Below are 13,215 nucleotides of genomic sequence, written 5' to 3'. Positions count from 1 at the left end.
GTATCAAACTAGATTTCATTGAGTTGTTAGATCAGGGGTATCAAACTAGATTTCATTGAGTTGTTAGATCAGGGGTATTAAACTAGATTTCATTGAGTTGTTAGATCAGGGGCATCAAACTAGATTTCATTGAGTTGTTAGATCAGGGGTATCAAACTAGATTTCATTGAGTTGTTAGATCAGGGGTATCAAACTAGATTTCATTGAGTTGTTAGATCAGGGGTATCGAACTAGATTTCATTGAGTTGTTAGATCAGGGGTATCGAACTAGATTTCATTGAGTTATTAGATCAAGGGTATCAGACTAGATTTCATTGAGTTATTAGATCAGGGGTATCAAACTAGATTTCATTGAGTTGTTAGATCAGGGGTATCAAACTAGATTTCATTGTTTGACCTTGCAGTGGGTGGGTGTGGCCAGGGGGAGTGGCCAGCCTGATGTCACTCATGTCACGAGCACTCACATGGCCCTCCCAAGATCCGTTTTCATTGTCAGAGGCACTGCAGACTGGGCCTCTGTTTCCAGGCTGGCCCTGCGGTCTAGATCTAAGCACCCCGTGGTCCGCATCGAACCGGCTGGCCTTGATTTTGAGACCCCCGAGTTAGATGGTGCTGTTCAGCATGGCTAATGACCCAACCTATTTTTGTAGACGTTCTGGGTGGAGAACTGAATTGACTTGAGCCTTATCAGGATTTGGCGCAAATGTCTGTCTCTCCCCACTTCCAACCGTATCGCCACCCCCTCCACAGGCAAAACTGCATCCTGGCCGACGAAATGGGATTGGGCAAAACCATCCAATCCATTGCCTTCTTGGAGGAAGTATATAACGTGGGAATCCGGGGGCCCTTCCTGGTCATCGCCCCTCTGTCCACCATCACCAACTGGGAGCGGGAATTCAACACCTGGACCGAGATGAATACCATTGTGTACCATGGGAGTTTGGCCTCCCGCCAAATGATTCAACAATACGAGATGTACTGTAAGGATTCCCGGGTAGGTAAACGGTGAGAGGGATTTTGTGGGGAGGGGGAAACGTCAGGGAGCACAGAGAGAGATGGGGAGGGGGACACCGCAATATTAAGCTAGTCTTCAACATACAAAAGTTCACTTCGTGACCGAAATTACGCCGCCGCCGAAAAAAGCGACTTGGGACCATTTTTCTGGTTTTCTTTTTATAAATCCTTTTTATGGAGCTTTTTACAAAACAAAGATATAAAAAACCACGTCCTACATCCGTTCTTCCCATTCCTAAGACATCGGTATATCCCATTTGGGATCATTTTTCACAGTTGTGACTTTTCCAGCATCCCCCACGCGATCAAAATTCAGAACTTCCGCCGTCAAGAAGGTTGGTTGTTAAGCGGACCGTGCCCTGTTGTACGACCTCTTTTTTTGGGGTCATGGCTGTTAAGCAAATCACTGCAGTTGGAGAGCGAATCGTGCGGTCGTTAAGTGAGTCCGGCTTCCCCGTTGTCTTTGCTTGATGGAAGTCACAGACGGCAATAACGTGCGTCCCGGGGGACGCCACAGCTGTTGTCAATACATGCCCATTCTGAAGCCCCCCCCCCTCCCCCCCCCCCCCCCCGACTGTGGGGATGCTGGGTGGTTTTGCAAGCGTGAGAATTGGCTGGAAATCACTTTTTTCCCCATGCTGCTGTCACCGAACGGTCACTGAACAAATGGTCCTAAGTCGAGGACTACCAGTAGTGATGAAAAAAGCGGACTCCAGCAAATTTGCTGTATCGCTTGTTTTTCGCACCTATTTCTGGGGAAATGCCTGAGGTAAATTTCAGAGCGTAAGGGAATTCTGCATTTACTCTAGAAAGGGAGAAAGCAATTACGGTTAAGAGGGGTGGTTTTTTGGGAGGGTGTTGGGTTTTGGGGGGGGTTGGTCTTCATAAACTTTTATTTTTAATATAAAAAAATACAGAGGAGAGGAGAAAAAAATAGGAAATTAAGGGAAGGGGAAGGTAGCGGCGAAAAGGGGGCATGGGATACAAGGCGAAAGAGGAAAAGACTTCCAGCTCTTCTTAGCACAGTACAAGAAAAACACGCTCCAACTTCAACTTTTTGCTTTAACACATTTTTATATATATATTATATATATATATATATATATATATATATATATATATATATATATATATATATATATATATATATATATATATATATATATATATATATATATATACACATACATACACACACACACACACACACACACTGTGTGTGTGTATGTGTGTCTGTAAGCTAGCCATTCCTATAACACCACGTCTTTCTAATCAATAATAATAATAATTTAATAATACTTTGAATTTATTAGCCGCTCCCTTTCCAGACAGGACTCGGGGCGGCGTACAATGGAGCATATAGAACATAAAACATGTGTACAAACACATAAACATACATATATACAAAGACACACATGCACGGAGGAGGTAACAAATTACAACATTTAGACAGTTAAAAATCACCATTAAAATACCCCAATTGTAAGAAACCCAATGTACAATTAAAATTTAAAATTTAAAAAGACAGTCAGGAGGAGTAAGAAAAATTACGGTTGAGCCAGGCCAGATAATTGAAAGAGGTGGGTCTTCAGATGTACACGGAAGGAGCGGAGATCGGAAGTAATCCTGATGTCACGGGGGAGGTCATTCCACAGGGCTGGGCCCATCACAGAGAAGGCTCTGCTCCTGGGTGTCGCTCCCTGACACTGTTTGGCGGACGGCACCCGGAGAAGTCCCTCTCTGTGTGAGCGAATTGGTCGTAGGGATGTGTGGGGCAGGATGCGATCCTGCATGTAACTAGGTCCTGTGCCATGAAGCGCTTTAAAGATCATAATCAAAACCTTGAAACGCACTCGGTAGACCACAGGAAGCCAGTGCAGCTCGCGCAGGAGAGGTGTTACAGGGGAGTATCTAGTCCTCCCCATAATCACCCGCGCGGCCGCGTTCTGGACCAACTGTAGTCTCCGAGTGCATCTCAAGGGAAGCCCCATGTAGAGAGCATTGCAGTAGTCCAGGCGAGACGTCACTAGCACATGGGTGACTGTGCGTAGGGCATCCCGGTCCAATAAGGGGCGCAATTGGCGCATCAGGCGAACCTGATGGAACGCCCCCCTTGCCACGGCTGTTACATGGTCATCCATGGACAGCCGGGCATCTAGGAGGACGCCCAAATTGCGCACCTGTTCCATGGGGGCTAGTTGCACGCCCCCGATGGCCAGAGATGGAAGCAACTGGTTGAACCGGGAGGCTGGCAGCCACAGCCACTCCGTCTTGGAAGGGTTGAGTTTTAGTCGGTTGCCATCCATCCAGACCCGTACGGCCTCCAAACACCGGGACATCATTTCGACGGCCTCATTGGGGTGGTTCGGGGTGGAAATGTATAGCTGAGTATCATCAGCATAAAGATGATATCCCACCCCAAAACCACGGATGATCTCGCCCAGCGGTTTCATGTATGTGTTGAACAGGAGAGGCGAGAGCACCGATCCCTGTGGCACTCCACATGTGAGTGGCCTCCAGGTCGATCTCTGCTCCACTGCCAACACACGTTGCGTCCGGTCAGAGAGGTAGGAGCCAAACCACCGTAAAACGGTGCCCCTGACTCCCAGCCCCTCTAGCCGGTGCAACAGGATACCATGGTCGATGGTATCGAACGCCGCCGAGAGATCTAATAGGACCAGGATAGAGGAACAACCCCTATCTCTGGCCCTCCAGAGATCATCAACCAATGCGACCAAGGCCGTCTCCGTGCTGTGCCCGGGTCGGAAGCCGGACTGGCGCGGGTCTAGATAATCATTTTCCTCCAGGTGACGTGGGAACTGCTGTGCCACCACACTCTCTACAACCTTCGCTAAAAAAGGAAGGTTGGAGACTGGACGATAATTGACTAGGTCCGTTGGGTCCAGGGAAGGCTTCTTGAGCAGGGGCCTCACCACCGCCTCTTTCAAGGCGGCCGGTAGAAACCCCTCACCCAACGAGGCGTTCACTAGGCCCAGGAGCCAGTCGCGCGTAACCTCCCAGGATGCCAGTACAAACCAGGAGGGACACGGGTCCAATAAACATGTGGTGGGTCGCAGACGTCCACGCAACCTGTCCAAATCCTCGATGGCAACCGAGTCAAACTCCTCCCAAAGCGGTCCCTCAAGACTCGCCACGGGCGTCTCTACTGGACCACTGAAAGGGGCCCATCCCATCCGGATTTGAGCGACTTTGTCCTGTAGATATTTCCCAAACTCCTCTGCTCTGCCCTGTAAAGGGGCTTCCCGCGGTCTCTCAAACAAGAGGGAGCGAGTCACCCGAAACAGGGCGGCAGGGCGGTTATCTGCGGACGCAATAAGAGCGGCGCAATGTTGACGTTTGGCCGCTCTTAATGCCACAAGGTACGTCCTCAAATAGGCTCGTGGCTGTGCTCGGTCAAATTCGGAACGGGAGGATCTCCAACGACTCTCTAGGCGTCTCTTGTGGCGTTTCATCACCCTTAGCTCCTCGGTAAACCAAGGGGCCAGGGTGGTTCGTCGCCGCAGGAGAGGCCGCAAAGGCGCCACCCGGTCTAGGGCCCCGGTAGTCGCACTATTCCATGCGTCTACCAGGTCCTCCACTCGGGGGCGGGTCAGGTCCACAGGAGGTGGCCCAAGCTCCGTCTGGAACCTATCTGGTTCCATCAGGCGCTTGGGGCGGAACCATCTAATACCTTCCGGTTCCGCCTCCTCGCGGCGGGGGGTAGCACCAGGGAAGTCAAGCCGGAGAAGTGAGTGATCCGACCATGACAGGGGAATAATGGCTGGATCCCCTATTCCCAGATCACTCATCCACTGGCCAGAGACAAAGACAAGGTCCAGCGTGTGGCCTCCCTCGTGAGTAGGGCCCTGAATTAACTGGGTCAGGTCCATGGCTGTCATGGAAGCCATGAACTCCCGAACCCCCTCAGACGCTTCTCCCATCGACGGCAGATTAAAATCCCCCATCACTAAAAGTTTGGGGGTCTCAACCGCCACCGATGAGATCAGCTCAAGGAGTTCAGGCAGGGCCGCTGATGTATAGCGAGGAGCCAGGTATACTATCAGCAGGCCCAACTGCCTCCCTGGGCCCCATCTCACGACAAGGGACTCACACCCGGATGTCTGTGGCACGGTGAACTCTCTCGGCTCTAAGTCTTCCCGGATAATCACTGCTACCCCGCCGCCCCTTCCCTGGGCCCGAGGCTGGTGAAATGCTCGATAACCTGGCGGGCACATTTCCACGAGGGGTAAACCTCCCTCGTGGCCCAACCAGGTCTCGGTTATTCCTGCGAGGTCCGGCTCCCCCTCCAAAATTAGATCGTGAATGAGGGGGGCCTTATTAACAACGGACCTCGCGTTGCATAACAGCAGTCTCAGGCCTTGGGTCTGTAGATCCTGACCACCTAGTATGCAGGGGTTGGTACAAACGACCGGGAATGACCAAAAACCCCGGTCTCCCAACCGACTACGCGCTCTTAATCTGTCCTCGCACCTGCCCCTCCCCACGACCGTTGGTATCAAAGAGCCCTGCACAGGAATGCTATCTTCCCTCTCCTCCCCCACTCCGCTCCCTCCTCCTTCGACCACACCAAGGTGCCTGGCTCTCCCATCCCTCCTGTCTTGTTCCCCCCCCCCCCATCCCTGTAACCCTTTAAAAATTTTAAAAAACAATTAATTAAAAAACCCCTCAACGAGCGCTTCCTCCACCTCTCTGGGTTAATGAACCCGTCCTCAAGGTGGGCCCTCGAAAGGGCTGGAGGCCATAACTGCGAGAGGGGGGACTCTCGTAGCTGTAGCAGGTCTAGCCTCGTGTATAACATAATTGGACAGGGCCAAGTTCATCAAGTGGGTGCTGTAGATGATAATATGCATCAGCAGCCGCAATTCCCACTAAGGGGATGGTCCTGGCAAGAGTATAGTCCAGGCAAGGGGATAGGCTGATGAAAATAGTCCGCATCAGAATGGAAATGATGGTTGATGGAAATAAGATAAAATAGCCAGTTGATGGATAAAAGATTGCAGCTAAGAAATAGTTCGTTCGGTAGGTCATAATAGGCGGTAGGGCGAATAGCCCATAGTAAGTAGGTGGTAAATGAGTGGGGGGGTAGTGGTGAGTACAGCAAAGCACTGGGTCTGACCTTCTGCATGGGCCTCTGATGTTCCAAGCCTCCATTCCATGGCCTGCCATGGTTGTGAATGGTCCTCCGTCCATTTGGCAATCCACATTCGTTGTTATTGGGCCCGGGAGGGCTGCATCGGCCTCCCTGCGGCCTCCCTGCAGCCCTTCCACCGTTCTTTCCGTTCTCTACTTCCTCCGGCGCCTCAGGCCTCACTCTCCTTCCCTTCTTCCCTTCAGCGCCTCGGATCTCACGGGCCTCCCTCGGGCCTTGCACTCCTTCCCAGGGCCCTCTTGCCGGTCTAAAGCACAATCGCCGGCTAGCTTGGAGCTCAGCGATCCATAGATTTATAGTTTGGGCTGCTCGGCTCTCCTGGGTTGCCACCATCTTTTTAAGTATCCCAAGCCAAAATCCACACAGTCACACAGTCACACAGACCCCCGCCGCCGTCCTCCACCTCCTCCAGCCTTCTCCGCCCTCTCCACTCAAGTCTTTACCGCTGCGCTGCTCCGCTGGCGCTGGCGCTCCGTTTCTCTGCCGCTCCGACTCAAAAAACGCCAGCCGCCATGCTGGCTTAAAACGCCAGCCGCCTTGCCGCGCTGACTGGCGCGCTATCTTCCTCCTGTCCGGCTACCCGGCCGACCCAACGGGCCAGCTTGGAGCCGGGCAGGGTGCCAGGATCTTCGGCGCCCCAAATCCCCGACCCTCAAGGTGGAAATGAGGGTCGGCAGCATCCCGCCCGTCAAAGAGCCCTCCGCATTTAGCGGAGCTCAGAAGCAGTCCTCCATTCCCTCCGGAAGCTCCTCCTCCTCCCAAAGTTTCATTTTTTTCCTTCACAAGCACAAATTCCAGAAGTGATATCCAAATAAAGGCATATTTTCCTCTTTGAATAAAATCATCCATTTAACCATTCCTGCTTCATGTTCCTTGCTATTGGAATAATGTGTATTTCCAAACTCGACTTTTTGTTTTTACACATTAATATACATACAATGCAATACAATAGCAGAGTTGGAAGGGACCTTGGAGATCTTCTATTATACATAGTTCATTTTACATGGAGAGGGAGCGGCTAACAAGTCTAATAAAATAAATAAATAAAATAAATACATCATATTTTCATTTTACCTTTCAGTCATCTTCTTTTCATTCCATATTCAATACAGTACAATAGCAGAGTTGGAAGGGACCTTGGAGGTCTTCTAGTCCAACCCCCTGCCTAGGCAAGAAACCCTATACCGTTTCAGACAAATGGCTACCCAACATCTTCTTAAAGACTTCCAGTGTTGGGGCATTCACAACTTCTGGAGGCAACTTCTGTCCCACTGATTAATTGTTCTAACTCAGGAAATTTCTCCTCAGTTCTAAGTTGCTTCTCCTTGATTAGTTTCCACCCATTGCTTCTTGTTCTACCCTCAGGTGCTTTGGAGAATAGTTTGCCTCCCTCTTCTTTGTGGCAACCCCTGAGATATTGGAACGCTGCTATCATGTCTCCCCTAGTCCTTCTTTCTATTAAACTAGACATACCCAGTTCCTGCAACCGTTCTTCATATGTTTTAGTCTCCAGTCCCCTAATCAGAAGAGCAACAAAGATGATGAGGGGACTGGAGGCTAAAGCACATGAAGAACGGTTGCAGGAACTGGGTATGTCTAGTTTAATGAAAAGAAGGATTAGGGGAGACCTGATAGCAGTGTTCCGATATCTCAGGGGTTGCCACAAAGAAGAGGGAGTCAAACTATTCTCCAAGGCACCTGAGGGTAGAACAAGAAGCAATATATAACATATATAATGCAATAATACAATAGTAGAGTTGGAAGGGACCTTGGAGGTCTTCTAGTCCAACCCCCTGCCTAGGCAGGAAACCCTATACCTTATATAACCCTATATAACTCGCTATTCCTATAACACCAGATCTTTTTAATCAACAAAACCAAAGTCAAAGTCTCAATTTTTATTTCTTCACAAGCACAAATTCCAGAAGTGATATCCAAACAAAGACCTATTTCCCTCTTTGAATAAAATCATCCATTTAACCATTCCTACTTTCATCTTCTTTGCTCTGGAAACAATGTGTATTTTTCTATTTGCACCTAGTAATCTTTGCGGTTGCTTGTGATTTTGTCACGTTTTTGGTGGATTTTGCCGCCACCTCAGCAAGGTGGGATGATCTCCTCAGGGCTTGGAAGCTAAGCAGGATAAGACGGGGTTAATATTTGGTGAGGGTGCCCCCCCCCAAAAAAAAACAACCCAGGATTGTAGGTAGTTCTGGGAAGTGACCCCCCAGAAGAAGATGGTGGCCAAACTCTTCCAAACTTTGCCTAGAAAACTGCTTTGCTAATGACTTTCCCAGAAATTAAGTTTTTATTTCTCGCTCGCTTCTGCTCCCTAACAGGGTCGCCTGATCCCAGGCGCCTACAAGTTTGACGCCCTGATCACCACCTTTGAGATGATCCTGTCGGACTGCCCTGAGCTGAGGGAGATCGAGTGGCGCTGTGTGATCATCGATGAAGCTCACCGCCTGAAGAACCGCAACTGCAAACTGCTGGACAGCCTCAAGCATATGGACCTGGTAGGAGCCCAAGCCGCCTGTCCTGCTTGCGAAATATTTTTTGATGGATCACGTTGCTGGATATGCTGTTTTGGAGATTTCCCTCGAGGAGCGCCTCCAGCATTGAGAGACTTCTCATCGTGAGGAGATAGGACGTATAGAATAACAGAGTTGGAAGGGACCTTAGAGGTCTTCTAGTCCAACCCCCTGCCTAGGCAGGAAACCCTACACCATTTCAGACAAATGGCTATCCAACATCTTCTTAAAAACTTCCAGTGTTGGAGCATTCGCAACTTCTGGACACAAGTTGTTCCATTGATTAATTGTTCTAACTGTCAGGAAATTTCTCCTTAGTTCTAAGTTTCTTCTCTCCTTGATTTGGGGAAGGGGGGGAGGAACCCCTGAACTGGTGCTGGGTTGTGGGAATCTGACTTTCGGAGGTCGACGAGTCATAACACATCTCTTGTTGCTTGGAACATTTGTGTTGTAGCTGCTGGAGCTACTCAACAGTGTGGTGCTCTCCCCTGATGGCCGCACTCGCCCTCCCCGCCACCTTGGGCCCCGCATCCGGCCCACAACCAGGGGACGTGGCGCTTCCGCGCTAGTCAGTCTGGCCGGCAGGAAGGCAAGCAGGCAGCCCTCCTTCAATACAGTCCTGCAGTATTCTGGGGCCTCCGCATGTCCCATTTTTGGCCTCCCTGGCCTCCAGAAGCACTCTGATGGCCAGAAATGGGAGACGGGGAGGCCCCAGGAGGCCTCCCACTTCCAGTTTTTTGCCTCCCCGGCCTCTAGAAGCACTCTGATAGGCAAAAACGTTGATCTTACCTTCCAGTTCCAGCCCTTGGGGCTCACAAAGGTAAGACCTATGTTCGGCCGATGGGTCGGGTAGGTGAGGCGATGTGGGCAGGGCAGCCTTGTTGTCCCGTGTGAGCCGGATTAATGGGTTCGGCGGGCCGTATCAGGCCTGCGGGCCATAGTTTCAAGGACCCCTGGTATAGGGCAGTGGTGAAATTCACATTTTTTTACTACCAGTTCTGTGGGCGTGGAAAGGGAAGGGTAAGGCAAAATCTCCATTCTCACCGCACTCCAAGGGAAAAGGATATTGCTAAATCTCCATTCCCACCCCACTCTGGGGCCAGCCAGAGGTGGTATTTGCTGGTTCTCTTAACTACTCAAAGTTTCCACTACCAGTTCTCCAGAACCTGTCAGAGCCTGCTGAATTTCACCCCTGGTCTAGGCTCTCTCTCCTGCTTGAGCAGGGAGTTGGACTAGAAGACCTCCAAGGTCCCTTCCATCTCTGGTATTCTGTTCTTCTAGGCCTGTGATGGCACCCGTGCCTGAAGTAGCACATAGAGCCATCTCGCCTGGCACGCGCCGCCTTGCCCGTTCCTCTTCCGGACGTCTGGCGCACCTGCACACGCCATGATCAGCTGTCCTTCGTGCATGCGCCCATGCCGGAAACTGGAAGAGCTGGTCTTCTGTTTTTCGGTGTGAGCATGGGTGCCGGCCAGCTGATTGTCGCACGCGCGCTAGCGGTAGGATTCACTTGCCTTCCCTACCAATTCGCAAATGTAAGGGCGCATTTTTGCGCATGTGCAGCGCTTGCGCATTACGTTGGGGCGGGTGGTCGGAGCCTCCCGCACCCGCTGCTATCGGTTTGCCCGAACCAGAGAGAACCGGCTGAATACCACCTCTGATGCGCATGCGCCAGTAATGGAAAGACTAACTTGCCGGCATGCATGCACGTGTCGGAAACTGGAAGTTCATTTTCTGCCGCGCACATGCTCCCTGGGCAGCTCCTCTTCCGGGTTATGGTCCTGACACGTGCACTCCTTTTTTGGGACGCCCTACGCACAGTCACCCATGCGCTGGTGACGTCTCGCCTGGACTACTGTAACGCTCTCTACATGGGGCTTCCCTTGAAATGCACTCGGAGACTGCAGTTGGTCCAGAATGCGGCCGCGCGGGTGATTATGGGGAGTACTAAGTACTCCCATGTGACACCTCTCCTGCGCGAGCTGCACTAGCTCCCTGTGGTCTATCGGGTGCGTTTCAAGGTCTTGATTACGATCTTTAAAGCGCTCCATGGCTCAGGACCTAGTTACCTGCGGGATCGTATTCTGCCCCATACATCCCTACGACCCATCCGCTCGCACAGAGAGGGACTTCTCCAGGTGCCGTCCACCAGACAGTGCCATGGGGCGGCACCTAGGAGCAGAGCCTTCTCTGTGGCGGGCCCAGCCCTGTGGAATGACCTCCCCCCGGATATTAGGACCACTACTGACCTCCGCTCCTTCCGTATAAAGCTCAAGACCCACCTATTCCAAATAGCCGGCCTGGCTCAATCATAACTTCATAACGCTCCTGATGGGTTTTTTAATTCAGTAATTTTATTTAATGGGATTTTAAATTGTGTTTTTTAATTGTCTTTCACTTATGAGTCTACCTCCTCCATGCACATGTATATGTCTTTGTTCTTTATGTATATATGTTTGTCTTTATCTGTATTTTATCTGTTTTGATTGTACGCCGCCCCGAGTCCTTCGGGAGAGGGTTGCGGCTAATCAAATAAAATTATTATTATTATTATTATTTTTGGCAACTCAGTTCGCCATCTGTGTTTTAAGGTACTGTGATCTCATCATCTGTCTTGATGTCTCTTCCATCTTCCTCCCTTATAGGAACATAAAGTGTTGTTGACAGGCACCCCTCTCCAGAACACAGTGGAAGAACTCTTCAGCCTCCTGCACTTCCTTGAACCCTCCCAATTCCCCTCTGAGTCGGAGTTCCTCAAGGACTTTGGGGACCTCAAAACTGAAGAGCAGGTAAAAAAAAAGGGAGCTGTTGGATGTTGGCACTCTTTTTTCCTCTTTCTCGACCACCCGTTTCCTCTGCTTCTACCTTCCCTTCTGGCTGATTTCGCCCATTATTCACATGCTTAAACTTCTGCAATGTGCATGAAAAGCCGGTAAACCATCTTTAAGAGATGGGACATCCTGTCAGAGTTTGTTGCAGAAGAATCAAATCCAGAAAGCAGAGACAGATAACTGATGCAGCTGGATTCATTAACTTCTTTATATACATAAGAATAGGTGAATAAATGTACAATACCAACAGGTGATTCTTCCAAGTAAACAGAAGGCAGGAGAGTTACAGGCAAACACAAGCAGTTAGTTTCACATCAGCAGACAAGCCCAGAGAGACTGCTAGTTTACTTCTCAGAGCAGCAGACTGCTTAAGTTTCTGTTTCAATTCTGTGCACAGACTCAGATCTGTTAAAGCTCCCATCGGCTGACTTAGTTGCTATGCCTAGTCATTGGCTGACCTTGTTCCCATGTCTCTCCCAGTCATGAATATTTTAACACATCTTTTTCCAGTCCATCTGTCTTAAGAAGCCAACAGTCCTTGCAAAACTCGTTTCATTGCAGCTTGCTCCACCTCAAGATGTCAACGGCTCTAACTGCTGCTCTTTCCCACCCTCCAGGTACAGAAACTGCAGGCAATCCTGAAGCCTATGATGCTCCGGCGGCTGAAGGAGGATGTTGAGAAGAATTTGGCTCCCAAGCAGGAAACAATCATTGAGGTGGAGCTGACCAACATCCAGAAGAAGTACTACCGGGCCATCCTAGAGAAGAACTTCAACTTCCTCTCCAAGGGGGCGGGGCACAGCAACATGCCCAACCTTCTCAACACCATGATGGAACTACGCAAGTGTTGCAACCACCCCTACCTCATCAATGGTAAGTGTGAGGAAATGGATGGAAAAGCTTTTTGGGGTGTGGATAACGGAAGGATTGAGCTGCCTAGAATGCAGACTTGGAATGGAACGGAATGGAATAGGGTTAGGAATAGGATTAGTGTATAGAATAGGATTAGGATTAGGAAAGAGAATAGAATAGAATTGGCAACATAGAATAGAATAGAATAGAATATATAATAGAATATGAATAGAATAGAAAATAGGAATAGAATAGACTATATATAGAATAGAATAGAATAGAATATAAAATAGAATATGAATAGAATAGAAAATAGGAATAGGAATAAAATAGACTATATATAGAATAGAATATAAAATAGAATAAGAATAGAATAGAAAATAGGAATAGGAATAGAATAGACTATATATAGAATAGAATAGAATATAAAATAGAATATGAATAGAATAGAAAATAGGAATAGGAATAGAATAGACTATATATAGAATAGAATAGCACAGAATACAGTAGATTTTTTTTATTGGGCAAGTTTGATTGGGCACACAAGGAATTTGTTTCCAGTGCATAGGTTCTGAGTGTACATACAAAAAACAAAGTGATATGTCATAGGTCATATTCATTAATCATAAATTACAAACAAGTGATAAATAATAAGATACCAATAAGGGAAATAGCAGGAAAGATGAGAAGGATAATAATAGCACTGTAACCTACTACATGGGTAAATGTCTTTAGGCCTAAGACAGTGCAGTGGGAATCACCGTATTTTTCGGAGTATAAGACGCACCAAGGTTTTGAAGAGGCAATTTTTTTAAAA

At 49.0% G+C, this 13,215-nt stretch overlaps 1 protein-coding gene across 11 annotated transcripts in view; it reads left to right on the top strand.

The window, feature by feature from the left end:
- LOC309400700 (chromodomain-helicase-DNA-binding protein 8-like) overlaps positions 1 to 13,215 on the top strand; it is a 146,461-nt gene that overhangs the window by 76,184 nt on the left and 57,062 nt on the right. For all 11 annotated transcript variants that reach the window (XM_081969320.1, XM_081969319.1, XM_081969325.1 and 8 more), the window contains 4 exons: positions 751 to 994; positions 8,524 to 8,700; positions 11,361 to 11,504; positions 12,164 to 12,419. In XM_081969320.1, the coding sequence (XP_081825446.1) occupies positions 751 to 994; positions 8,524 to 8,700; positions 11,361 to 11,504; positions 12,164 to 12,419 (821 nt within the window). The remainder of the gene's footprint in view (positions 1 to 750; positions 995 to 8,523; positions 8,701 to 11,360; positions 11,505 to 12,163; positions 12,420 to 13,215) is intronic.

Source organism: Natrix helvetica (genome assembly GCF_964273705.1).
Source record: "Natrix helvetica genome assembly, chromosome: W".
Taxonomy (NCBI): domain Eukaryota; kingdom Metazoa; phylum Chordata; class Lepidosauria; order Squamata; family Natricidae; genus Natrix; species Natrix helvetica.
The sequence above is the reverse complement of the archived record's forward strand: the minus strand, read 5'-3'. Positions and strand labels throughout refer to the sequence as shown.